The sequence below is a fragment of the Saimiri boliviensis genome, chromosome 6 (assembly GCF_048565385.1).
Source record: "Saimiri boliviensis isolate mSaiBol1 chromosome 6, mSaiBol1.pri, whole genome shotgun sequence".
NCBI lineage: Eukaryota > Metazoa > Chordata > Mammalia > Primates > Cebidae > Saimiri > Saimiri boliviensis.
The window spans coordinates 37442278-37469849 of NC_133454.1; the positions used below are offsets into that span (position 1 = coordinate 37442278).

Genomic DNA, 27572 nt, shown 5'->3' on the forward strand with positions numbered 1-27572 from the left:
CATTTTCAGTTTCCCCTAAGACTGTAATTCAATAAGTCACCTTTAAAAAATTTTTAGTACATATCCATCAGAGATCTTATCAGCAGTGAAGCACTGACTCCACTAATAACTGGAGAGTAAACCTTTTATGTAATAAAAAAGCCATAGTTCTTACAAGCTACACATTATATAACCAAGGTAATATCAAAATATATTATGAGTTCCCTTCCACTGTAAATACTTTGATTTTTAAAACTTACTCATTCAAATCTCTATGTTTTGATTGATTTTTAGTATTTCCTCATATCTATGACATTCTGCAAATTAAATGACACGTTTGAAAGGGTTTTTCTGTTTTATACTAATATTGGTATACTTCATGAACATGAGAATTCATCATTTCTGGGAAATTCTTACCCATTATCTATTCAAGTGTTGCCTCTCCCCTTTCTAATGTTTTCTTTTCCCGGAACTCTTACCTTCTAGCTCCATTACTCTTAATGATGTTCATAATTTCTATTTTTTATATCTCTGCATTTTGGGTATTATTCATCAACTATGGTCTGTCTGGTCTACATTTAACCCTTCCACTGAACTTTTTAAGACTTGTATTTTTTACTTACAGAGTTCTATTTGTTTTTTTCTTCTTCTTTCTTTAAAAATGTCTTGTTTTTTTCCTTAGGGTTTGATTTCTTCATTTATATTGTCAACATTTATATGTACATTTTAAATATTCTTTTTCATGTTGTTTTATTATCTCAAGTTTTTAAAAGTCCACTCACTACTGCATGTCATGTGTCAACTCTCACTCATGGATTGTATCATCCACTGACTCTCACTCTTGGTCGATCATTTCCTTGTGTATTTTGTCATTCACTGTAGCTAGCACATCTTTCGCCAAACTTGCTTTCTTCCTGAAAATCCTAGGCAATCTAGATGCTTGGTACTATTCTTTCATAATGATTTTGTGTTTTACTCTCGTAGGAGCCCCAGGGGTATTTTCCAGGTTGAGAATTTCTAGGCTAGTTGGATAGAGTATAAAAGCAAAAACAAAAAAAAACCAAAATTGAAATTCTCAAGGGGGAGATTTCTCTTCATCTTACTAATAAAGTTTCCTGTTTTCACTCTATGTTAGTGGGCATATATTTCTAGCCTACATATTTATTTAATGGTTTTATGCAGGGCACAGGGATATCTCAGTTTCAGCTCTCTACCTCATCTGGCACCAAGAGTTTACCTTCTTCCTGTCTCATATGGACATTAGAAACCAGGCTTCTTGGTCACCAAGACCCATATCTCCTATGGTAGCCACATCATCACTTCACAATCTATACTCACTTTTAACATCTTTGTTCTTGGCACATGGTAGATTGCCCTTCTATTTTTCCCAAAGTTGGGTAGTATTTTAAAACTATTCAAAAGTCTAATCATCCAGTACTGCTAGGTGTTTGTAACCATAAATCTTTCAGATTGTCTCAGTCAACTGCATTGCCAGTGCTTTAAAGTTTACTGTTTCATTATTCATAATTAATCATTTACTCCTTCCCAAGCAGAAAGTTTAGTTGGACTGTGTCTTCAGATCCTGAAATTTTAGAAATGCTTAACTTTTTTTAATGTCTGGGATTCTTCCCCAAATCCAGAAGTGATGAACTGTAGATATATCTTTAAAGTTCTAACTGAATAAAGGAAATCTGAAATGCCTCCTGGGACCTTGGCAGAACACGGGCCTTTCTTGCTAATCACCATTACAAATTGATCGAGTGTATTAATTGATTTCCTATTGAAAGTTGAAAAAAAAGAAAATCTGAGTCATTTTCTTCTAAACGCCATTTTAATTTGTTACCACTTTTACTATTTAAGGCTTTATAATACATAATTGCTCACAAATGAGATAATTTACCATAATTTTCAGAAGTATAATCCCCTTAAATATATGCAAAAATCTTACTAAATAAGAAAACTATGCAACAGAAATTTTTGGAAAGAGTCACAGAATTTATTCCACAGAAATGACAACTTACAAAGACTTGAGATCTTATAAGTGAAAATCTCAATGATTTGAGAAAATGGCAATATTCATATCTAAAATGTACTAGTGATTGCCACTTTCAAAAATATACCTCCCACTTAAAAAAAAAGAAATTGTATAAATCACAAGTCAAAAGCATATGAAAGAGTTGATTTCTACTCTACCAGAGAAAGTAAGTTTCTTTAGCTCTTTCTCATACATCATATGTATGAAATACTTTTGTTTATTGGTTAAAATTTTTCCATTAGTCGATTATTGAACTGGAAAAAATTAAAACCTTGTCAGGGAAAACAGTGGATGAAAAATAACTCTAGAATCTTTTGGAAATAATAGATTCATATAAAATCAAACTCAAATTCTAGAGCATGGCTCACTCTTACATGTATTACAGTACTTTTACATGACACAGAGGGTGGATGTTATGAATTGAAGCACATTAAAACATTGCTGTTTATCACTCTGCTACTCAGTTCTATTTATTAAGAATAGTCCAGGATTCTCAAACTAAGAGAGAAAAATACATATTCATAAAATAGCACATGTGAATATGTATTTTGCCCAGGACAGCCTGGGCAGCACAGTGAGAACCTGTAGCTAAAAAACATAATAACAATAAACAGACAAATTAGGCAGTAAGCCACATTTGAAGAAAGCATTGGGGAAAGTTTTCAGGACAACTTGGAAATATTGCTTTCTTTAATCTGTCTCACTACTGATATATAACCACAAGTTTTTTAATCAAATGTTTTCTGACAGACACAGTGACAAGTGATTATAGAGATTATAGAATGAAAAAAAATGTTTTGTTCATGGTACAGTCTAATTTTTAAAAAGCAGTATAAATTTTTAGTCACTTAGTTTAGTCGGGAGGTAATGGTGCCAAACCTATAACCCTCAGACATAGGATATCTCAAGTTTAAGTCAATAAAAATTCCAACTGTACCTTAAACTTACACTTTCAAAGCAAGCTTTTAAATACCAGCATTTCCGAATATCCAGGATTAATTTATTTTTCTTTCTATTCTTATTTTTTCTCGTCATATATCACCTTGTTATTCAGAGGGTGGTCCACGGATGAGCAACCTTGTCATCATCTAAGGGACTGTCGAGAATGCAGAACGCTGGGCTGCACCTAGGACTGCCTTCTCAAAACTTGCATTCTAACAAGATTTCCAGACGCTCTGTATGCCACCCATTAAAGTTGGAAGTGTGTACTATGAGATGTAAAAATATCTTCTAATTTAGCACATCAAGGATAAGATTTCTTGGTTGATGAAATTGTCCTGGAATTAAATATTGGTGATGGCTGTACAACTTTATGGATATACTAATAATGTATTGTACAACTTAAATGGGGGAATTATATGATATGGGAATTATGTCTTGACCTTTTAAAAAGAAAAATACATTAAAAATTGTAAATGCTCTTAACTTGCACAGCACACAGATTAATGAAACCAGTTCTAACTATTTTCTTTTATCTTTGAGAAAAGTTAGATATTCTCTTTACTGGAACTCACCTCTTTAAGGTGCTCTTTTAGATTGCTGCTTAGACGCAGCGATCCTTTACTGGGGCGCACCTCTTACTTAGAAAGGGCACCGCAGCAGGCTTTGAGGCAGGCAGCCCTGACACACCACCCATCTATTAGGAGGGTCTCCCAGGCTCCTAGAGGGAGGAATCCTCCCTCCAACTTAAGCTGTTTATAGAGCTGAGAACCTGGAGAAACCGCTTGCGGGCAGATGTGACAAGTCAGGAAACGTAACTAACCAATCACCCAAAAGGGCAAGGGCAGAACTGCTATCTGCCCGCTGCACATGTGGTCACAGTGGTGTGGGGGAAGCCGAGTCTTTTCTGGAGTCCACTCTGCTTACTTCCTACCTCTCCTCCCTCCACCCACCCCGCTAGAAAAACTACCCTAGATTCACAAATAAACCTTGTAGTTACCCACAGGCCAATACAAACGACCCCGACACCCTCACTTTTACAGCCCAGGAGTCTCCCGGTCCACTCCCCTAACAGGCTCGTCTCCCCCGACGCCCGCCCCTGGTAAAAACCTTCGTGCAGCCAGTGGGGAGGCCTACTGATTCTATTTCTGTCTTCACCCCAAGGCCCCAGGACCGAGGAGAGAATATCCTGGGGAACATGTCCACCCCCTTCCAAGCACGCCTTCTAACTTCGGCTGTCCGGCGGTCCAAGGACCTCTGTGCTCAGTCTGAAGCGCTAAGCCAGGCGTGGAGACTGCCAGACGCGTGAGTTCCAGAGTTACCCACACGCACCCAGGCGGCTCCAACCCTTGGAGTTGTAGTCATCTCTCCCACAGAGGCTAAGAGTCACCAGGGCGCACATCTGAATCAGCCCCCTGTTCCTATCATGCCTGTTATGCAGCGATCCAGTCTCTTCGGGAGCACAGGATCAAGGGGTCTGAAGAAATCGACCAGCTCTCTCAACACCTACAACGGTGTTGGCACTCCGCGGTCTCACTTTCGTGGGCAAACATATCCATGGGTGCTCACCAGGAGCAAACCTAGACACACACACCCCCACTCCCCGCGCGCCCCTCCACTCACTCGAGTCCCAGCCCTGGCTCTCACAGACCTCCCAGGACCGTTCTAGGAGGTACACACGCGGGTTCAGAACGCGCGCGGACCGGGCTCGGCCACTCACGCGAGCGCACAGCCTCCCTCCGCGCAGCCCGCGCCCCGACCCGCCCGCGCCACTGGCACTCACAAGCAGGGGTAGTAGCCGTAAGAAGGCAGCGGGGCGTGCGGGCAGCCGTCCTCTCCCAGCTCCGAGTCCATGAGCAGATAGTCCTGGCTCTCGTTGCGCCGCGCACCGGCTCGGATTGTGCCCCGGGGAGAACTGCCCCTCCGGGGACCGAACTCCGGGCTCTGGCTCATGACAGGAACGCCCGACTGGCCTGAGTCCCACTCCCGGGGGAAGCGAGTGGACAGTTTCAACAGGGACCCGGTGCGAAGGGCCCGCGTCAGCGGCCGAACCGGTCCTGGGCAGACCGCTGCCCAGGGGACGGCGATGAAGCAGGGGTGCAGATGCCCGCCGCCTGTGGCTCGCCCGCTGGCCCAGGAAGAAGTCACCACTTAAGGGGGTGCAAAGGGGACCCTGACCTGAGAGGCTCAGGTCGAGGAGACCCCCGCGAGGATGCGTCCGGGGCTCCAGGGCAGAGAGAGCACAGGCGGGGCCGCTGGTGGCAGCAAAGCCTGAGAGCCGAGAGCAAGGGAGACGGAGCTGAAGAGTTACTATGTCAACCGAGACTCCAGCCCTCAGCTCCCGCCTTCTTCCCCCGCATTCTCTGTCAAGATCCCCACCTTTAAAAGGATCAGAGCGACGTTCTAGAAAGCACCCAAAGCATGTCCTGTAGCCACAACTTTTCAGGAGGCGGTATGAATGTGAATGAGGAGGAGCTAGGCACACGCTTTTTTCCCCCCTCTACTATTTAGTCGGCTTATTTAGTAGAGACCCAACTGCGCACTTTCTAGGAAGATTCTTTTAAGAACCACTCTGGAAGAGCCAAGGAAACCTGTTCCTTAAAAGGGATACGAGCCTCTTCTTTCTCCGGACTGCCTTCATTTTCTACGGGCATTTTCTCTCTTACTCTCAACTCCTAAAGTTATTTTGACTCTTTGCTTTAAAAACGAACAACGTTCTGTGTTCCCAAAGCCAGATGTTCCCAGTTTCTGAGGAAACCAACAAAAATAGGCAAGCATTTTCCGATGATAACGATAAAGAAGCCAACAACCTGCTTACTTCAGAGAAAAAAATTTCCTTCCATCACTGCGAGTGCCAGAATTATTTTTCTGCCAGATGTTTCCCACATTTCCACACTTTTTATTTTTAAGACTTAGTTTTCAATTCTGATAAATATGCATACATGTGAGAAGTAAAAACTTGTCAACAAGGATGAATCAGTATTTGTAGACCTTTACACAGTAGTAGCCAATTAAGAATCCATTCATTCAGTCAACAAATATTTAATGAATGCCAACTGCGTTTCAAATTATTACAGAATTCAGAGGCAAACAAGCAGATGAGGCACCTGTCTGCCCTCATAGAGCTTTTATGGCAGAGAGGGGAATCGATTAAATAAGCAAATGAAAAAATATCGAAGACAAATGTTACAATGAAAATAAAACAAGTTGATGTGATGGCAGCTGGTGACTGACTACTTCGGATGAGATGGTTAAACATGAGTGGCAAGCGGCCAGCCATGAAAAGATCAGAGAGGCCGGTTGCAATTGGATGGAAGAAAGACAGACTGAAATCTGTCTGCAAAGGTGCCTATACTTCCCACGAACAGGTGGACCACAAAATGAAAGTTGGAAGGGTGAGCAAAAGCAATCAATTTGATAAAGGGCAAAAGAGGTCACACGTTTAGAAACTTCTGAGTTTGCCTTTAAATTTAGAACAGAAACTCAGAGCAGAAACCATTTTATCCCAAGGATCCAGCTTTGTATTTGTCACAGGTATGCAGGATGCATGCATGTTTATACACGTGCTTGCATGCATGGATGCCTGGATGGATGGAATATAGAAAAAATAAAAAAAAATGTTCTTGGCACCTGAAAGAACATTTTCCCTGGGGAAGAAACAACCCTGGATCGTTCTGAAGTCTTTTCTTTCTGATTTAAAAGCCTTCCTCTCTTGATCTCTCAACATGTAGAGCCATGATTTAAAATTCTGAAAATTTTCTAGTTATCATATCTAGCAATAAGATATTCTGCCTGAAGTTTGTGGCAACTGCTATCTGTACGTATACATTAGCTTTGATGTTTGAATGAATTAGTCAATAAATATTTAGTTAAACTGCCAAACTCACCTCTTTGTCAACACCAAGTATGGGAAAACATTCATGGGAAAAGTAATACCAGTTTTCCACCCAACTCAAATTCTGTGAGTTAAAGCCAAGCTAGAAAACACTTGTATTGTCAGTTGAAGTGTTAATCTTTCATGTAAATAATATTGAGACATAATTTATTTTGCTGTTGTTACAATTAGTTGAGCTGTTTGTGCCTTTTCTCCTAATACTTTTTTTTCATTTACAGGTAACAACCTTCACACTGAAAAAATTACTACAGTAAACTTTTATTCTGAAATCAATTTATCATTTGCTAAGGGACAAGTTTTTCTCTAGTTGTTTTGCTTGTTTGTTTGGTTTGGTTTGGTTTGAAATATAGTGAGTACTAGACCAACAATCCCAGGGGCATTTACTGAGTACACAGAAGGAATAAGATGGTGTACAAATGTCAGAAAATTCTGAAAGCGCTTATGACATAAGTGGGATCGTTAGATCAGAAATCTCAAAGCCTGGATTTTCATTTAGGCCATTTCCCTAACTGAACTAGCATGATTTCAGAGAGGTCATTAAATCTCTCTCTGCTTCGGTTTATTCATCAGTAAGCTGGTATACAATTATGCCTCAATCTCTAACTTCCCTCATTAAATAGTTATCCATGCAGTTTTATCACTTTAAAATCATGGTGAAATCAATTTAAAAAAAGACAAAACATGATCGAATAATATATTTTTGCAGCTAATATGGAAGTATTAAGTAGATCTAGAGTCATGAAGAAGGCTGAGTGAACAAAGAAATAATAGTTTTTAACGTTAAAAATTGTTGGGTGAGAGCAGGACTGAGTTCTTAAATATGTATGTGTGTATAAAATACATATAACATATATGTATTTATATGTGTGCATGTGTATATGTGCTGTATACACATAATATACATATAATAACAGTGTTCTGAAAAGCTGATGGGAGAAAAATGAGTAAAGAAAAAGAGTTGTCCTCTAGAGCAGTGATCCCCAACTTTTTTGGCACCAGGGACTGGCTTTGTGGAAGATAATTTTTCCACGGACCTGTGGGGTGGGATGGATGGTTTTGGGATTTTTTAAGTGCATTAAACTTATTGTACACTTTATTTCTATTATAATTAAATTTTAATATATAAGAAAATAATTCTACAACTCACTATAATGTAGAATTGACAGGATCCCTGAGCCCATTTTCCTACCACTAGATGGTCCCATCTGTGGGTGAGGAGAGACACTGACAGATCATCAGGCATTATATTCTCATAAGGAGCACACAACCTAGATTCCTCACATGTGCAGTTCACAATAAGGTTCACTCTTTTAGGAGAATCTAATGCCCCCACTGACCTCACAGTAGGTAGAGGCTCAGGCTATAATGCAAGTGATGGGGAAAAGTGTAAATACACGTGAAGCTTCGCTGGCTTGCCTACTGCTCACTTCCTGCTGTGTGGCCCAGTTACTAATAGGATGGGTAGCAGTCCATGACCTGGGAGTTGGGGACCCCTGCTCTTGGAAATCTCAGGCAAGAACCCCAAAGGGAAAGGAAAAGAAAATGCCACTAGGAGCAAAAAGTTGACAAAACATTAAATGCTTAATGACTCAAGAAGCTCAAAAGTTACACAAAGCTGCAGTTTGTGAGTTGCTGTTGCTGATGGGAAACAACTAGCATAGGAGTCTCTCTGGGAAATCCAGTTTGGAGTTGGTTGACCAGAAGCACAAATAAAAGTTTAGTCATTATGTCATCTGGATATTTTAAAGCTTAAGCCCTGACTCCTACCACATGTTAAAACAGAAACACCTCAGAAGCTGCACAGGGGCTGATTCTCTATGAATGAAAGTGCTCTGCAAACTCCAGTTTGAGGCAAATTTGAGCAGGTGCTACTATATCTTTGAACCTCAATTTCTTAATTTTTAAAATAAAGAGGTTATGATAATTTATATTTAGTATCTCGCTAGCAGCTAAAATGTTATGTTATTAACCATGAGAAACAAATAGAAGACTCTATGGATTGCTAATTTCATTTTTGCTCTAATTTGAGCTTGACATAGATCTTGTCCAAAATTCTAACACTATCATAGACTTATTTAATAAGCACTTGTGATTAATAAGGTTTCACTTAGAGAAAAAGTTATGTTGGACTAAATTAACATCTCTTTTGACATAATTATTGCGACATTTTTAGTAAACTATTTACCAAGAGCACGGTGTGATATGTTTGTCAGCATGATTGAAAAATATGAGCTGGGTAACAAAGGAGTGATTCATATTTAGAAGACGGTTGAAAAGATTGTTGATTTATAAATCCATGTCACCCAAGTTTGGTAAAGACATATCAAGAATGGACTGAACTGCTTTTGGTTTTTTGTTTTGTTTTTGCTGGTTTTTGTTTTGTTTTTTTTTTTTAGTTTTCTTTCACTGGAGATGTTCAAATACAACTTGGAACTCAAGTTTCCACATATACTACAAAGGAAATTAATATACTTATGTAAAGTTAAAGGAAAACTAAGGTCCTTTAAGAAAAAGTCTAAAATTCAAAAACTAATCACTATCTCCATGGATCCAAAAAGTTGACAAAATTTAATATCTATTCTTCATTTATTAAAAGAAAATAAGAAAAAGCTTAGTAAACTAAGAGTAACAGACACATTTTTGACATAGCGAAGAAAACTGTTTTAGATAAAATCGACATAGGGAAATACCAGCAATGTTTCCGTTAACATAAGAAATCAAAGATGTTTGTAATTATCATTACTACTTTTTATAGCTAAAAACTTCAACAGTAAATAAAACATAACAAAAAAGTTTGAAATGAGAACATAAATCCACTATTTACAGGCTATATAATAGTCTACTATAAAAAATTCAATATTTTTTTTTTCTTTTTTTTTATTGCATTTTAGGTTTTGGGGTACATGTGATGAACATGCAAGATTGTTGCATAGGTAACACATGGCAGTGTGCTTTGCTGCCTTCCATCCCCTCACCTGTATCTGTCATTTCTCCCTATGCTATCTCTTCCCACCTCCCCACCCCCCACCCCTCCCCCATTTCCCCCCAACAGACCCCAGTGTGTAGTGCTCCCCTCCCTGTGTCCATGTGTTCTCATTGTTCAACACCCGCCTATGAGCGAGAATATACGGTGTTTGATTTTCTGCTCTTGTGTCAGTTTGCTGAGAATGATGGTTTCCAGGTTCATCCATGTCCCTATAAAGGACGTGAACTCATCCTTTTTGATGGCTGCATAATATTCCATGGTGTATATGTACCACATTTTCCCTATCCAGTCTATCATCGTTGGGCATTTGGGTTGGTTCCAGGTCTTTGCTATTGTAAACAGTGCTGCAATGAACATTCGTGCGCACGTGTCCTTGTAGTAGAATGATTTATAATCCTTTGGATATATACCCAGTAATGGGATTGCTGGGTCAAATGGGATTTCTATTTTTAAGTCCTTGAGGAATCGCCACACTGTCTTCCACAATGGTTGAATTAATTTACATTCCCACCAACAGTGTAAAAGTGTTCCTATTTCTCCACATCCTCTCCAGCATCTGTTGTTTCCCGATTTTTTAATGATCGCCATTCTAACTGGTGTGAGATGGTATCTCAATGTGGTTTTGATTTGCATTTCTCTGATGACCAGTGATGATGAGCATTTTTTCATATGTTTGTTGGCCTCCTGTATGTCTTCTTTTGTAAAGTGTCTGTTCATGTCCTTTGCCCATTTTTGAATGGGCTTGTTTGTTTTTTTCTTGTAGATCTGCTTTAGTTCTTTGTAAATTCTGGATATCAGCCCCTTGTCAGATGGGTAGACTGCAAAAATTTTTTCCCATTCTGTTGGTTGCCGATTCACTCTACTGACTGTTTCTTTTGCCGTGCAGAAGCTGTGGAGTTTGATTAGGTCCCATTTGTCTATTTTGGCTTTTGTTGCCATTGCTTTTGGCGTTTTGGTCATGAAGTCCTTGCCTACACCTATGTCCTGAATGGTTTTGCCTAGATTTTCTTCTAAGGTTTTTATGGTATTAGGTCTGATGTTTAAGTCTTTAATCCATCTGGAGTTAATTTTGGTGTAAGGTGTCAGGAAGGGGTCCTGTTTCTGCTTTCTGCACGTGGCTAGCCAGTTTTCCCAACACCATTTATTAAACAGGGAGTCCTTTCCCCATTGCTTGTTTTTGTCAGGTTTGTCGAAGATCAGATGGTTGTGGGTATGTTGTATTTCCTCTGAGGCCTCTGTTCTGTTCCATTGGTCTATATCTCTGTTTTGGTACCAGTACCATGCTGTTTTGATTACTGTAGCCTTGTAGTATAGTTTGAAGTCCGGTAGTGTGATGCCTCCCGCTTTGTTCTTTTTGCTTAGAATTGACTTGGCTATGCAGGCTCTCTTTTGGTTCCATATGAAGTTTAAGGTGTTTTTTTCCAGTTCTGTGAAGAAGGTCATTGGTAGCTTGATGGGAATAGCATTGAATCTGTAAATTACTTTGGGCAGTATGGCCATTTTCACGATGTTGATTCTTCCTAACCATGAACATGGAATGTTTCTCCATCTGTTTGTATCCTCTCTTATTTCATTGAGCAATGGCTTGTAGTTCTCCTTGAAGAGGTCCTTTACGTTCCTTGTTAGTTGTATTCCTAGGTACTTTATTCTCTTTGTAGCAATTGTGAATGGCAGTTGGTTCTTGATTTGGCTCTCTTGAAGTCTATTACTGGTGTATAGGAATGCTTGTGATTTTTGCACGTTGATTTTGTATCCTGAGACTTTGCTGAAGTTGTTTATCAGTTTCAGGAGATTTTGGGCTGAGATGATGGGGTCTTCCAGATATACAATCATGTCATCTGCAAATAGAGACAATTTGATTTCCTCCTTTCCAATTTGGATACCCTTTATTTCTTTTTCTTGCCTGATTGCTCTGGCTAGAACTTCCAGTACTATATTGAATAGGAGTGGTGAGAGAGGGCATCCTTGTCTAGTGCCAGATTTCAAAGGGAATGCTTCCAGTTTTTGCCCATTCAGTATGATATTGGCTGTTGGTTTGTCGTAAATAGCTTTTATTGTTTTGAGATACGTTCCGTCAATACCTAGTTTATTGAGGGTTTTTAGCATAAAGGGTTGTTGAATTTTGTCAAAAGCCTTCTCTGCATCAATCGAGATAATCATGTGATTTTTGTCTTTGGTTCTGTTTATGTGGTGAATTACGTTTATGGACTTGCGTATGTTGAACCAGCCTTGCATCCCCGGGATGAATCCTACTTGATCATGGTGGATGAGCTTTTTGATATGCTGTTGCAATCGGTTTGCCAGTATTTTATTGAAGATTTTTGCATCTATGTTCATCATGGATATTGGCCTGAAATTTTCTTTTCTTGTTGAGTCTCTGCCGGGTTTTGGTATCAGTATGATGTTTGTCTCGTAAAATGATTTGGGAAGGATTCCCTCTTTTTGGATTGTCTGGAATAGTTTCAGAAGGAATGGTATCAGCTCCTCCTTGTATGTCTGGTAGAATTCAGCTGTGAACCCATCTGGACCTGGGCTTTTTTTGGGTGGTAGGCTCTTTATTGCTGCCTCGACTTCAGACCATGTTATTGGTCTATTCAGGGTTTCGGCTTCTTCCAGGTTTAGCCTTGGGAGGTTGCAGGTGTCCAGGAATTTATCCATTTCTTCCAGGTTTACTAGTTTATGTGCATAGAGTTGTTTGTAATAATCTCTGATGATGGTTTGGATTTCTGTGGAATCTGTGGTGATATCCCCTTTATCGTTTTTTATTGCATCAATTTGGTTATTCTCTCTTTTCTTTTTTATTAATCTGGCTAGTGGTCTGTCTATTTTGTTGATCTTTTCAAAAAACCAGCTCCTGGATTTATTGATTTTTTGAAGAGTTTTTTGTGTCTCTATTTCCTTCAGTTCTGCTCTGATCTTAGTTATTTCCTGTATTCTGCTAGGTTTTGAGTTTTTTTGATCTTGCTCCTCTAGCTCTTTCAATTTTGATGATAGGGTGTCAATTTTAGATCTCTCCTTTCTTCTCATGTGGGCACTCATTGCTATATATTTTCCTCTAGAGACTGCTTTAAATGTGTCCCAGAGATTCTGGTATGTTGTGTCTTCGTTCTCATTGGTTTCGAAGAACATCTTTATTTCTGCCTTCATTTCATTGTTTATCCAGTCAACATTCAAGAGCAAGTTGTGCAGTTTCCATGAAGCTGTGCGGTTCTGAGTTAGTTTCTGCATTCTGAGTTCTAACTCGATTGCACTGTGGTCTGAGAGACTGTTTGTTATGATTTCTGTTCTTTTGCATTTGCTGAGGAGTGATTTATTGCCAATTATGTGGTCAATTTTAGAGTAGGTGTGATGTGGTGCTGAGAAGAATGTATATTCTGTGGATTTGGGGTGGAGAGTTCTGTAAATGTCTATTAGGTTTGCTCGTTCCAGGTCTGTGTTCAGGTCCTGGATATCCTTGTTGATTTTCTGTCTGGTTGATCTGTCTAATATTGACAATGGGGTGTTAAAGTCTCCCACTATTATTGTGTGGGAGTCTAAGTCTCTTTGTAAGTCATTAAGAACTTGCCTTATGTATCTGGGTGCTCCTGTATTGGGTGCATATATATTTAGGATCATTAGCTCTTCTTGTTGCAGTGATCCTTTTACCATTATGTAATGTCCTTCTTTGTCTCTTTTGATCTTTGTTGCTTTAAAGTCTATTTTATCAGAGATGAGAATTGCAACTCCTGCCTTTTTTTGCTCTCCATTTGCTTGGTAGATCTTCCTCCATCCCTTTATTTTGAGCCTTTGTGTATCCTTGCATGTAAGATGGGTTTCCTGGATACAGCACACTGATGGGTTTTGGCTTTTTATCCAATTTGCCAGTCTGTGTCTTTTGATTGGGGCATTTAGTCCATTGACATTTAGGGATAGTATTGTTATGTGTGAATTTGATGCTGTCATTTTGATGCTACCTGGCTGTTTTGTTGGTTAGTTGATGCAGATTCTTGATTGTGTTGCTGCTTTTTTACCATTTGGTGTGTTTTTGGAGTGGCTGGTACTGGTTGTTCCTTTATATGTGTAGAGCCTCTTTCAGGAGTTCTTGTAGAGCAGGTTTGGTGGTGATGAAATCTCTGAGTGCTTGCTTGTTCACAAAGGATTTTATTTTTCCTTCACTTATGAAGCTGAGTTTGGCTGGATAGGAGATTCTGGGTTGAAAGTTCTTTTCTTTAAGGATGTTGAATATTGGCCCCCAGTCTCTTCTGGCTTGTAGGGTTTCTGCTGAGAGATCTGCTGTGAGTCTAATGGGCTTCCCTTTGTGGGTAACCCGACCTTTCTCTCTGGCTGCCCTTAGCATTTTCTCTTTCATTTCAACCCTGGTGAATCTGACGATTATGTGCCTTGGGGTTGCTCTTCTTGAGGAATATCTCTGTGGTGTTCTCTGTATTTCCTGGATTTGAATATTGGTCTGCCTTGCTAGGTTGGGGAAGTTTTCCTGGATAATATCCTGAAGAGTATTTTCCAGCTTGGATTCATTCTCTTCATCACATTCAGGTACACCTATCAGACGTAGATTAGGTCTTTTCACATAGTCCCACATTTCTTGAAGATTTTGTTCATTCCTTTTTGGGCTTTTTTCTCTGTTCTTGCCTTCTCTTTTTATTTCATTAAGTTGGTCTTCGACCTCTGATATCCTTTCTTCTGCTTGGTCAATTCGGCTGTTGAAGCTTGTGCATGCTTCACGAAGTTCTCGTGTTGCGTTTTTCAGCTCCATCAATTCACTTATTCTCCTCTCTATGCTGTCCATTCTCGTCAGCAGTTCGTCCAATCTTTTTTCAAGGTTCCTATTTTCTTTGCGATGGGTTAGAACATGTTCTTTTAGCTCATTGTAGTTTCTTACTACCCATCTTCTGAAGTCTGATTCTGTCATTTCATCACCCTCCTTCTCCATCCGGTCTGGTTCCCTTGCTGGTGAGGAGTTGTGATCACTTTTAGGAGGAGAGGTGTTCTGGTTTCGGGAGTTTTCATCCTTTTTACGCTGATTTCTACCCATTTTTGTGGGTTTATCCACCTGTTGTCTGTCTCTGTCCCAGGGAGTTGGAGCTTTATGAGTTTCCGTTGCACTACTGCCTTTTTTGATTTTTTTTTTTTCAGGTCGGACCCGCCCAGCTAGCAGCACGCCTAGCCTCTGCCTGACGGCAGGGGCTTTGCTGAGCTGCTGTGGGCTCCGCCCAGCTGCCCTTAGCTCTTCCCTGTAGTCCTGTTTATATGGGCATAGTTAGAACTGTCTCGGCAATGGTGGCCCCGCCTCTGTTATGGCGGACTCTCTCTGTTGTGGCAAGTTGCCTCGGCAATGGCGGGTTGCCTCGGCAACGGCAGCCTGCCTCCGTAGCAGTGGAGAGTCTCAGTAATGGCAGAAGCCCCTCCCCCACGGAGCAGGACCGTCCGGGTCCATCTGTGCTTGGTTTGAAGGGCTTAACCCAGAGGGTTTCCAATTACTGTTTTTGTTTTCGTTGTTGTTGGGGGTGGAGGAGTGGGACCAACGGAGCCTGATCACCTGGCTCCCTGACTCAGAGTCTTTTCTTTTAAGTTGAATGACCCTGCTTTCTGGTCGCTTGTTGAAAAGGCGCCGGGATCTCCCGTGCTGCGACTCACGGAGTCGGCTCGAACTGCGGCGCCGGCTCCTGGCGGATTTTTTGCCTAGGAATCTCCTGGCCTGGCTCGCTATTTCAGATGAATGGGCAACTCTGCCGTCTCAGGGCTCTGCTCGCCAGCTAAGACGGCTCCCAGACCAGTGGCTTTTGTACGGAGAACCGCAGCAACAAGGAGTGGTCACAGCAGCTGCGCGGGCGGAATCAGCCCTGTGGGGGCCAAAACAGCCGCACCGGCTGGGACTGCGACGCTGGCGACCCCTCTGCCTGGGTATCTCCTGGTCTGTGGGCAATAAGAGTTCGTCTGGAAATGCGGCGTCCACTCACCCTCTGCACTTTCACTGGGAGCTGAAGTCCTGAGCTGTTCTTAGGCGGCCATCTTGAAAGTCGGATCAAAAATTCAATATTTTTAACCAAAAATAGTTAAATTCAAAAGTGAGAAATGTGTTTGGTACAGTCCCATATAACAAAAGTAAATAATAAAAATTCAGTAGTTTTCCTTTATATTGTCAAGAGCCAGTAAAAATAGAATAAAAGCTGTAACATATAAAATAGAAATATGTTTAACAGAATTATAAAACCTATGAAAAGAAAATTAAATCTTCACTAAGACCTAACTGAAAAATAATCAAAGATCTATATCAAATTATATAATACATTTTATTGGTAATTTCATTACACTCACATTAAATTTATACATTTAGTAGAATGTAGTAGTTTCAATATTGTCTTCCTAAGGACAGGTTTTTCTCTACTATTTATTTTTTCACATTTCTAAAAATAAATTTGTAAAAGAAAGAAAAATCCAAAAAAGAAAAGCAATGAAAGAAACTTGGTCTAAAAAATATGAAATGATTTAATGAAACCACAATAAATAATGTAAATTGGTACCCACAAACTAGAAATATTTAAATAATTTAATAGAAAGAATAAAGGATACAAAATATTTTAAGGTATGATAAAGACCACATATTAAGTCAATTAGAGAAGTGAAGGAATGTGTAATAAATTAAATTGGATAAGAGATTTCTGTCTCATACCTTTGCCAAAAATGGTATGCGTTAGTAAGTCAAAGGTAATTAACGAAGTTGAAAAACCTACTAAAGATACAGTTAACTTTTTAAAGTGTATAATCAACACATTTAAAAAGATTAAAATCGGGCCGGGCGCGGTGGCTCACGCCTGTAATCCCAGCACTTTGGGAGGCCAAGGCGGGTGGATCAACAGGTCAAGAAATCGAGACCATCCCGGTCAACATAGTGAAACCCCGTCTCTACTAAAAATACAAAAAACTAGCTGGGCATGGTGGTGCGTGCCTGTAATCCCAGCTACTCAGGAGGCTGAGGCAGGAGAATTGCCTGAACCCAGTAGGCGGAGATTGCAGTGAGCCGAGATCCCGCCATTGCACTCCAGCCTGGGTAACAAGAGCGAAACTCCATCTCAAAAAAAAAAAAGATTAAAATCATATCAAGTATCATTTTTTGCCACAATGGCATGAAACTAGAAATACATAACAGTAAGGAGACTGCAAAATTCACAAGTATTTTGAAATTAAACAACATACTTCTGAACAATCAATGGATCACAGAAACAATCAAAGGGAAAATTAAAAAATACATTGAGACAAAAGACATGTAAACACAACTTACAAATTATGGGAAGTGGCAAAGGTAGTTCTAAGAGAAAAGTTTGTAGCAAAAGAACACCTACATTGAAAAAGAAGAAAGACCTCAAATAAATAACCTAACATCATTCCTCAAAAAAAAACAAAAACAAAAACAAAAACAAAAACAAAAAAAAGAACAACCTAAGTCCATAGCTAGTAGAAAGAAGGAAATAACAAAGATCAGAGAAGAAATAAATAAAATAGAGACTCAGAAAACAATAAAAAAGGGTAACAAAATAAAGAGTGGGTCTTTTGAAAAGATAGAATTGATAAACTTTTATGTAGGCTAATAATTAAAAAAAAACAAGACTAAAATCAGAAATAACAAGGGAAACATTACAACTTATACAGAAATACAAAGAATCTTAAGAGACTATTACAAATAACTATATAGCAACAAATTGGATAGTTTAGAAGAAATAGATAAATTTCTAGAAACTTACACTCAACCAAGACTAAACTATAAAGAAACAGCATATCTGAACAGACCAATCACAAGCAGGAAGACTGAATCAGTAATCAAAAATCTTTTATCAAAGAAAAGCCTAGCACCTGATGTCTTCACTGGTGAATTCTACCAAACATTTAGTACCAATCCTTCTCAAATTACTTCAGAAAACTGAAGCAGGAGGAATACTTCTATACTCATTTTACAAGCCCAACATTACCCTGATACCAAAGCCAGACAAAGGCATTACAAGAAAAGAAAATTATAATATCCTCAATTAACATCGATGCAAAAATCCTCAACAACATGCTAGCAAACTGAATTCAACAATACATTATAAGGATAGTACACCATGATCAAGCGGCATTTTTCCCTGGAATGTAGTATGGTTCAACATAGGCAAATCCATAAACGTGATATATGCATTAACAGAATATAGCACAAAAACCAAATGATCATCTCAATAGTCAAAGGAAAAGCAGTTTACGAATCTCAACACCCTTTCATGATTAAAAACTCTTAAACTAGATACAGAAGCAATGCACCACAGCACAATATAGGCTATATATGACAAACCCACAACTAGTATCATCTCAATGGTAAAAAATTGAAATATTTTCCTCTAAATCAGGAGCAAGACAAGGATGTCCACTCTTCCTACTTCCATTCAATAGAGCATACTGGAAATTCTAGCCAGAGCAATTAGGCAAGAGAAAGAAATAAAACACATTCAAACTGGAAAGGAAGAAGTTAAATTGTCCCTCTTTGCAGACAACATAATCTTATAGTTAGAAAATATTAATGATTCCACCAAAAAAAACCTGTTAGACATAATAAACAATATAGTAAAGCTGCAGGATACAAAATCAACATGCAATAGTCATTTCATTTTTATAAAAAAAAAAATTATCCAAAAAAGAAATCAAGAAAATAATCTTATTTACAATAGTTAAAAAAAAATACTTAGGAATAAATTTAACCAAGAAGGCAAAAGACTTGTACAGTGAACTATAAAACACTGAAGAATGAAAGTGAAGAAGATATGGATAAGTAGAAAGATACTTTATGTTCATGGATTAGAAGAATTAATACTGTTAAAATGTTTATACTACCCAAAGTTAGCTCCAGATTCTCTCCACCAAAATTCTGGTGACATTTTCCCAGAAATAAAAAGAATTCTAAAGCATTCATGGAACCACAAAAAAACCCTGTGATGGTTAATTTTGAACTTAACTTGATTAAAGTATACTCAGATACCATGTAAGGTATTATTTATTCTTAATGTTTCAGGAGGAACTGATCCCTCTTTTGCTAAAAGGGAAGCCCAGGTAGTTGTGGTTTCAATTAGATGATCAGGCTATCACAGGTGTGTCTGTGTGGATGTTTCCAGAGAAGATTAGCATGTGAGTTGGTGGTCTGAGTGGGGAGGACTTACCCTCAATGTGAGTGGGCACATCCAATCAGTTCTGGGCCTTAGCGGAGCAAAGGCAGAGAAAAGGAGAATTCTCACTTTCTCTCCCTGCGACAGGACATCCTTCTCCTGCCCTTGGACATAAGAAATCCAGGTTGTCTGGTCTTTGAACTACAGGACTCATAACAGTAGCCCTCAGGATTTCAGCTTTATTGGTTCTGCAGTTTGGACTTGGACTGAGACACATTACTATCTTTCCTGGTTTTCCTGCTTGAAGATGGTCTACAAGATTTCTCAACCTCCAAAATCAAGTGTACCAATTCTAATAAATAACTTTTCATATATCTCTCTGTATATTCTATTGGCTCTGTCTTTTTGGAGAACCTTGACTAAAGCAACCCTAAGTAGTCAAAGCAATCCTGAGGAAAAATAACAAAGCTGGAGGCATCACACTACCTGATCTCAAAATCTGCTGTAAAACTATAGTAATCAGCATGTACTGACATAACAAGAGACACACAGGCCAATGGAAAAAAATAGAGAGCCCAGAAATAAAAATAACATTTTATATATATATATATATATATATATATATATATATATATATATATATATAAAATAGTAATATAAAAGTAATCTGTGACAAATACATATATATATATATACACACACACACACACACACACACACACACACACAAATAGGTATAAATACTTAAAATGTATATCCATGAACTCACGGTTAGTGAACAAATACTATTTTCTTTTCCTGCCATTTATTCATTAGTCAATATTTGATTGAAGTGGTTATTATCCATTATCATCATAATTTTGCTGCTCAGATTGTTCTAGATTTGCCACTTTGATCAGCCTCTGATAAACATATCAGTTTATAGAAATCTTTTTCAGTCTTTTTTGAAATTGATGTATTGTTATGTAAATACATTGTGTAAATCAAGGATTTACAAATTAAGGCCCACAGGCAAAATCTGACCTACCATTTGTTTTTGTAAATGATCTTTGATGCAGGGCCATGCACATTTGTTTATATGTTTTTTATGGCTGCTTTTGGATTACAACCACAGATTTAGTACTTGAAATAGAGACTATGTGAGCCAAAAATTCCTCCCTAGTTTTTAAGAAAATTTTGCTGTCCCTTGGTGTAATTATGATTAATTATATTATGATTGTAATTTATGATTAACAAATTAATAATTTGTTCAAACAATGTCCAATGCATTGATACTGAAACTGCACCCAATATTTTTTTTTTTTAATTGCATTTTAGGTTTTGGGGTACATGTGATGAACATGCAAGATTGTTGCATAGGTACACACATGGCAGTGTGCTTTGCTGCCTTCCGTCCCCTCACCTGTATCTGTCATTTCTCCCCATGCTATCTCTTCCCACCTCCCCACCCCCCGCCCCTCCCCCATTTCCCCCCAACAGACCCCAGTGTGTAGTGCTCCCCTCCCTGTGTCCATGTGTTCTCATTGTTCAACACCCGCCTATGAGCGAGAATATACGGTGTTTGATTTTCTGCTCTTGTGTCAGTTTGCTGAGAATGATGGTTTCCAGGTTCATCCATGTCCCTATAAAGGACGTGAACTCATCGTTTTTGATGGCTGCATAATATTCCATGGTGTATATGTACCACATTTTCCCTATCCAGTCTATCATCATTGGGCATTTGGGTTGGTTCCAGGTCTTTGCTATTGCAAACAGTGCTGCAATGAACATTCGTGTGCACGTGTCCTTGTAGTAGAATGATTTATAATCCTTTGGATATATACCCAGCACCCAATATTTTTAACTATTAATAATGCCATAATGACTAGTCTTGTGCATGTGTGTTTTCATATTATTGGAGGTTAATATGGTTTGGCTGTGTCCCTGCCCAAATCTTATCTTGAATTGTAGCTCCCACAATTCCCAGATGTCATGGGAGGCACCTGGTGGGAGGCAATTGAATCATGGGCAAGGGTCTTTCCTGTGCTGTTGTCATAATAGTAAGTCTCACAAGATCTGATGATTTTATAAAGGAGGAGTTCCCCTGCACATGCTCACTCTTGCCTGCCTCCATGCAAGATGTGACTTTGCTCCTCTTTTGCCTTTTGCTATGATTGTAATTCCCAGACATAAGGAACTGTGAGTCCATTAAACTTTTTTTCTTCATACGTTATTCAGTATGTTTTTGTTAGCAGTGTGAGAACAGACAAATACAAAGGAATATCTCTAGGATGAATACCTACAAGTGGAATTGATGGATCAAAAGCAAGCAGAGTCACTTCAATCTGAAAACTGGTGCCTAATTAAATTTGGATAATATTTTGCTAATCATATGTTCAAATATCTTTTTCTGGCCCATTCTCTTGTCTCTTTCTGAGGCTCCAAATAAATACATGTATGTTATGTGTTCAGTTTATTTCATTCTTATTTTTCTTGCTCTTCATATGAGATATTTTCTATTGATCCATTTTAAATTCTCTGTTCTTTTCCTCTGTCATCTTGATTTTGCTAAGACAATGAATAAATTTTTAAATTTCAGATATTACATCCAAAATTTTGGATACTTTTTTATGCATAAAGCATAAGGTAATAAAGAATAAAGATAAAACATATCTAGCCTTCATTTCTGTATTTATGCAAACAATATCTTCCTTTATTTTAGATATTTTCTATATTTTTTCTTCATTGCACATAGTTATAACAACTCCTTTAAAGCCCTTATCTACTACTCCCAACAATTGCATCATCTTTGTTCATTATCTTTTCCTTTAAAAATAGGTCATATTGGGGAAGTGTTGTCTGGTGGGTGTTGGAGACCTGTGTCACTGCCGCTCTCACCATGGCTTCGGTCCAGACTTCGCTGCAGCCTCTCAGGAGACATGGGCCCTTGGAATCTCTTTAGTGCCAGATTCCAGACTGCAGGCAGCCCCATGAAAGTAGGATAGAGCCTCTGAATGGACTCTCTTCCTAGGAAGCTTTGCTAATTTGCAGCAGCTGGACCTTGTTTCTCATTAACATCTGTCTGTCAGCTTAGTCATCACATCATTTCACTGTGGTGGCAGGGACTCAGCTCAGAATTCTATATAGAAAAAGCACCTGGATCCCAGTTTTTCAATGGCTTCAAGACAACCAGAAGTCCCCGTTCTTGAGGCTGGTGGGGCTCTAGGCAAAAAGTTCCTGCCCACAAGGATACACCGTCGAGCATTCAGCTACAAAGTTGCCCTCGAGAACCCAGAACCCTCGACTTCTCCTCCATCGGACACGGGCAGTGTCCCCTAGAAGCCACTGATTCCAGAGCACAATATCAGTGTTTCACTAAGGTGGAGGAAGATGAGGCCAGTCTACCCTCCCCTGCCATGACCCTGTCGTCAGCCACTGACAGTGTGGAGAAGGTCCCAGTGGTGAAGGCTAAAGCTACCCATGTCATCATGAATTATCTGATCACGAAACAAACCCAGGAAAGCATTGAGCATTTTGGATGACAGGCAGGGCTGAGAGATGTTGGCTACACACCCCACTGGGGCCTCACCACCAAGGAGACCAAGCACCTTCCAGTGGCAGAAGCACTCCACAAACTGGAGCTGCAGAGTGGAGAGAGAACAAAAGAAGAGACGGAGCCTGTATCAGCCCAGTCACCCCAAGCAACACTCCTCATTCTTCTCCCAAGCAGAAGCCCGGAGGCTAGTTCCCTTCTGGTTCTTCCACAGCCCTCCCTGGGCCAAATCCTAGCACCATAGATTATGGAAGTGGGGATAAGGACAGAAACTTGTCAGGTAAGCAGACCCACTTTGGACCAAGATCCCTTCAGAAGTATGATTCTGGAAGTTTTGCCACCCAAGCCTACCAAGGAGTCCAGAAGCCTTCTCCAATGAAACTGATCCATGCCCAGGCCAAGTGAATGGCTGAAGACCCAGCAACCTTGAAGCCACCCAAGATGGACATCTTAGTGACGGAAGAGACAGCCACCATGGACCCATAAGCTCAAACCTCATACCTTGAATGTGCTCACACCCACTGGCTTCTAGAGCCCTTTCTATTCCAGGGACCCTGGTAAAGAGAGTTTCTTGCGTGCAAATCCCCTTTTACATTGGCTCTGACATAGGAAAGGTACATTTCTAAAAACCTGTTAAATGGAGACTAGCGCTGGAGACAAAATTGGTTTTTAAGAAACATTAATACAAAGCTTGCCCTTGTGAGCAAGAAGCCATTTTGTACTGCTTTAAAGTTGGACTAATCTCAGCAGTGATGTATGTGAGATCTCATTACCTGTTTTTTTCATCATTTACTCTAGGTAAGAATTTCAATCATTGCTTACTAGACAAAGAAAGTGTGTGCTGCTCTGTAACCCAGGCTCTTGATTCCTTTACCATGATCCATGTAAGCATTTACAAATCATGGCACAGAGGTGCTCACTGACAGACTGAGATGACTCTAACCCTCTTGACTGCTGGTGCTGTGCCAGCCTTGTCATTTAGGGTACCCAAGATCTCTTTGGAACCTGGGTACCAGTAAAAGCCAGACTTGGCATGGACCCCTCTTTCTAGGCTGAACCTTGAGTCCCCCTGCTTTTTGGTAGATCTAATGGATCACTGTCCTACAGCCATTTCTTCATGTCGGGCCTCTTAGGCCAGTACCAGGAGAGGCATGCTTCTCCTTCTATGCCACAGAAAAAACACCAGTTTGGCTAAACCTTTCTTGTGCTTTACAGTGAGATCAATTTAACTCCAATTTGATAAAAGACTTTCTAAGAGAGAAAATTCAGTCTGCTGAATTTTTATAGGTAATGGACATTAAACTTTTAAAGTAAGATGACAGGTTATAGTCTTGAGGCTCATGTGAAATCAGTGTTACCTTAATTTGAAATGGTTGTTCAAAACAGGGACTGAAACGTCTGGAGTGGGAGGTGAAAGAATTCAAAATTTTATGTACGAAAGCATTTTTCACCAAAATGAGCCTCATTCCTTTACACAACACATAACTTGACTGAGGAAAAGAAATAGGGAAACTGCCTTTTTATTTCTCCTCACTGTGTAAAAGTTCAGTTGTTGTCTTAAACACTGTCTCAAACACTCATTTTTGTTTTGGATAGTATCTCATCAGCATAAGAAGCTGACCTTTCCATAGAGAGGCCTGGAGTCTAGAATTATCAGAACAATTAATTTATTTGTGTCTTCTATTATAATCTCTTGTTTTAACAACAACAACAAAAAAAATCCTTACTACTTTCTCAAAAAAAAAAAAAAAAATAGGTCACATTTCCCTAGTTCTGTATTTGTCAGATAATAAGAATGAGATCCTGTCATTTGCAACAACATAAAGCTGGAGGTCATTGTGTTAAGTGAAATAAGCCAGGCCCAGAAAGACAAACTTCCCATGTTCTCACTCACTTGTGGAAGCCAAAAATTAAAACAATTGAATTCATGGACACAGAGAGTAGAATGGTGGTTCTAGAGGCTGGGAAGGGTAGTGGGTATGGCAGGGGGATGGTTAATGTGTACAAAAATACAGTTAGGTAGAATGAATAAGACCTAGTATTTGCTAGCACAACAGGGTGACTGCAGATGTTTCAGGCCTTGACTTGAACAAGAATATCAAAATAAGGAAACACTGGTTTCACATGAGCCTCAAAACTATAATCTAACTGTACCTACCATCTTAATTTACTTTAAAATAAAGTGTAATTTATTGTATATTTTAAAATAAATAAAAGAGTATAAGAGTATAATTGGATGGTTTGTAACACAAAGAAAGGATAAAGGCTTGAGCTGATGGTTATTCCACTTACCCTGATGTGATTACTGTGCATTGCATGTCTGAATAAAAATATTTAATGTAAGGTGGTTTTTTCCAGTTCTGTGACAAAGGTCATTGGTAGCTTGATGGGAACAGTGTTGAATATATAAATTACTTTGTGCAGTACGGCCATTTTCATGATATTGATTCTTTCTATCCATGAACATGGAATGTTTCTCCATTTGTTTGTGTCCTCTCTTATTTCCTTGAGCAGTGGTTTGTAGTTCTCCTTGAAGAGATCCTTCACATCCTTTGTTAGTTGTATTCCTAGGTATTTTAATCTCTTTGTAGCAATTGTGAATGTTCTGACACAAGAACAGAAAATCAAACACCGCGTGTTCTCACTCATAGGCAGGTGTTGAACAATAAGAACACATGGACACAGGGAGAGGAGCATCACACACTGGGGTCTGTTTTGGGGGCCAAGAGAGGGACAGCAGTGGGGGTGGTGATGTTGGGGAGGGTTAGCATAGAGAAATGCCAGATGTAGATGACACGGGGAGGGAGGCAGCAAACCACATTGCCATGTGTGTACCTATGCAACAATCCTGCACGATCTGCACATGTACCCCAGAACCTAAAGTACAATTTTAAAAAAAAGTATTTCACATATAACATAAATATATACACCCAGTATGTACCCACAAAAATTAAAAATTAAATCTATATATGATTGTAACCTAGGCAAAATGAATATAAGATTTGAAGACTGGAAAAGTCTTATTTTTTTTAATAAAGGAATTCACTTGATCAAACTTAAATTGCAAATTATTTCTTTGGGGTGGCAGTTCAAGGCAGTTCTTTTATTTTTAGCTGTGCTACTTTGAATCTACCCCTGTGTATGCTTACTGCCAGCTAGATTTGGCCAGAATTGTTTACGTAATCTGAAAATCACCCCCATTATGACTCTCTTCTTTTAGGAATCTTCTCTGACTTCCCAGCACCTGAGACTGTCCTGAATTTTGTCCTCTTGTTTACAGGCCATTAAGGTTATGAGTTTTCTACTGCAGATTTTCCCATCCCACTTTGTGGCAATTTTGGCCTCTCCTCCAATAAAAGTCAAAAAAAAAAAAGAGAAATGTACTCCAAATGGGACTCTTCTTTCAAGTTTTCACCCCCCTCAAGAATTATCCTGCTTTCATTCATTCTCAAGTGCCTTCATATTTTTTTTGCCTTTTTCCCAGAATTAAGTTGTTAAATATGGCAGATGTGAGTCTTGTAGAAACTTAATTTACCATATAGAAGCAGGCAAATCATAGTTTAACCACTGAAAACTAAAGGCAATGAGATAATCTTGAAAGCAGCCAGTAGAAATATGATAAAATATACAAAGGTGAACAACAATTCAATTAGCCAATGATTGCTCTCTAAAGTACCAGAAGATAGTGACATAACTTCTTCAAATCTTATCTAATCTGAATTTTGGGTCATAGTTAAATTTTCTTTCCCTACAACCAAGGTGTAAGAGAAAACACAATTCCCAGAGCTTGTATGGCTTCATTTTTATCTCTCTATATCTGATTCATTTTGAAATTTTTTTCTTGTATATGGTGTGAGTTATGGATTCAATCTTGTCTTCTTCTGAATGACTCTTCACTTACCCCAGCAGCATTTATTAAAAACTTCACCTCTGTCCTGGTGTTCTTAGGTACCACCTTTTTCACTTATTAAATTTCCACATGTACTTGAATCTACTTCTAGACTGGGTTTTCTATTTCATTTATATGTTTATTTACTTGTGAGTTCCACGATGTTATAATTGTAGAGAATTTACAACATGTTTTAATATATTTTAAGACTAGTCTCTTAGTGTTTCTTTTCTATATATTTCTAGCTATTCTTGTATGCTTATTTTTTCATATAAATTTTAGTATCAATATTTCTGATACCAGAAAAAGCACCTGGTGGTATTTTGCTGGGATCACATTGAATGTACACATTAATTTAAGAAAAACTGACATCTTTATGATGTTGAATCATTATATCCAAATACAAGGGATGCCCTTTTTATTTACTAAAATCTGTATTCATCTTTGAGAATTGTTTTAGTTTCATTCACACAGGTTTTGCATATTTCTTAAGCACATTTTTGACTTTAAAACTTTTTATCACTCTATTTAAATGTAGTTTTATTTTCCATTATGTTATATAAATAGTTATTTTTGTTTACATTAAGACCACTGATTTCTATATGTTAATTTTATATCCTGTTACCCTACCAAGTTCTTTGTTTCAGTTACTTCTATCATTGATTATTCAGGGTTTTCTAGGAGTAACATCATACTATTTGCAACTAGAAACAGCTTTTCTATTCTTTTAGTTGTTTTCTTTTGTCTAATTGCATTGGTTAATATCACCAGTATAATGCAAAATGTAGTGTAGTATAGATAATATATTTAGAATTAGTAAAATTGATCAACCTATTGCAAGCTTACCAAGAAAAGAACAAAAACAGAAAAAAGCAATTTTAGAATTGCAAAATAGAATGTCACTATACATCTGTAAGATGTACAGATCCATTAATAAATAATGGAAAGATATTATATACAAAGTTATACCCAAATGAAAGCTGAAAAATTCCTAGGAAAAAATGCATCTTATCAAAATTAACACATGAAGAAATAAGAATTCTATTTCCTGATTAAAAGAGTGAATCAGGGTTTAAAACTGTCTCATAAAGAAAACAATGTTAAATGGTTTCACTGGCTAAATCTACTAAACATTTCAAAAGGCAATTAATCCAATTTTATACCAACTTAGCCACAGAAAAATAAAAGGGGT

General features: G+C 38.6%; 1 protein-coding gene and 1 pseudogene across 2 annotated transcripts in view; one reads left to right on the forward strand and one right to left on the reverse strand.

Moving 5' to 3' along the window:
• Nucleotides 1-5412, reverse strand: part of TRPC6 (transient receptor potential cation channel subfamily C member 6) — a 125800-nt gene extending 120388 nt beyond the window's left edge. For both annotated transcript variants that reach the window (XM_039471132.2, XM_074400468.1), the window contains exon 1: nucleotides 4737-5412. In XM_039471132.2, coding sequence (XP_039327066.1) covers nucleotides 4737-4906 — 170 coding nt within the window. In that variant the 5' untranslated portion in view covers nucleotides 4907-5412. The remainder of the gene's footprint in view (nucleotides 1-4736) is intronic.
• A 16700-nt stretch (nucleotides 5413-22112) lies between these two features.
• On the forward strand, nucleotides 22113-23023 carry LOC101030390 (putative monooxygenase p33MONOX pseudogene; annotated as a pseudogene).
• Nucleotides 23024-27572: the final 4549 nt, after the last annotated feature.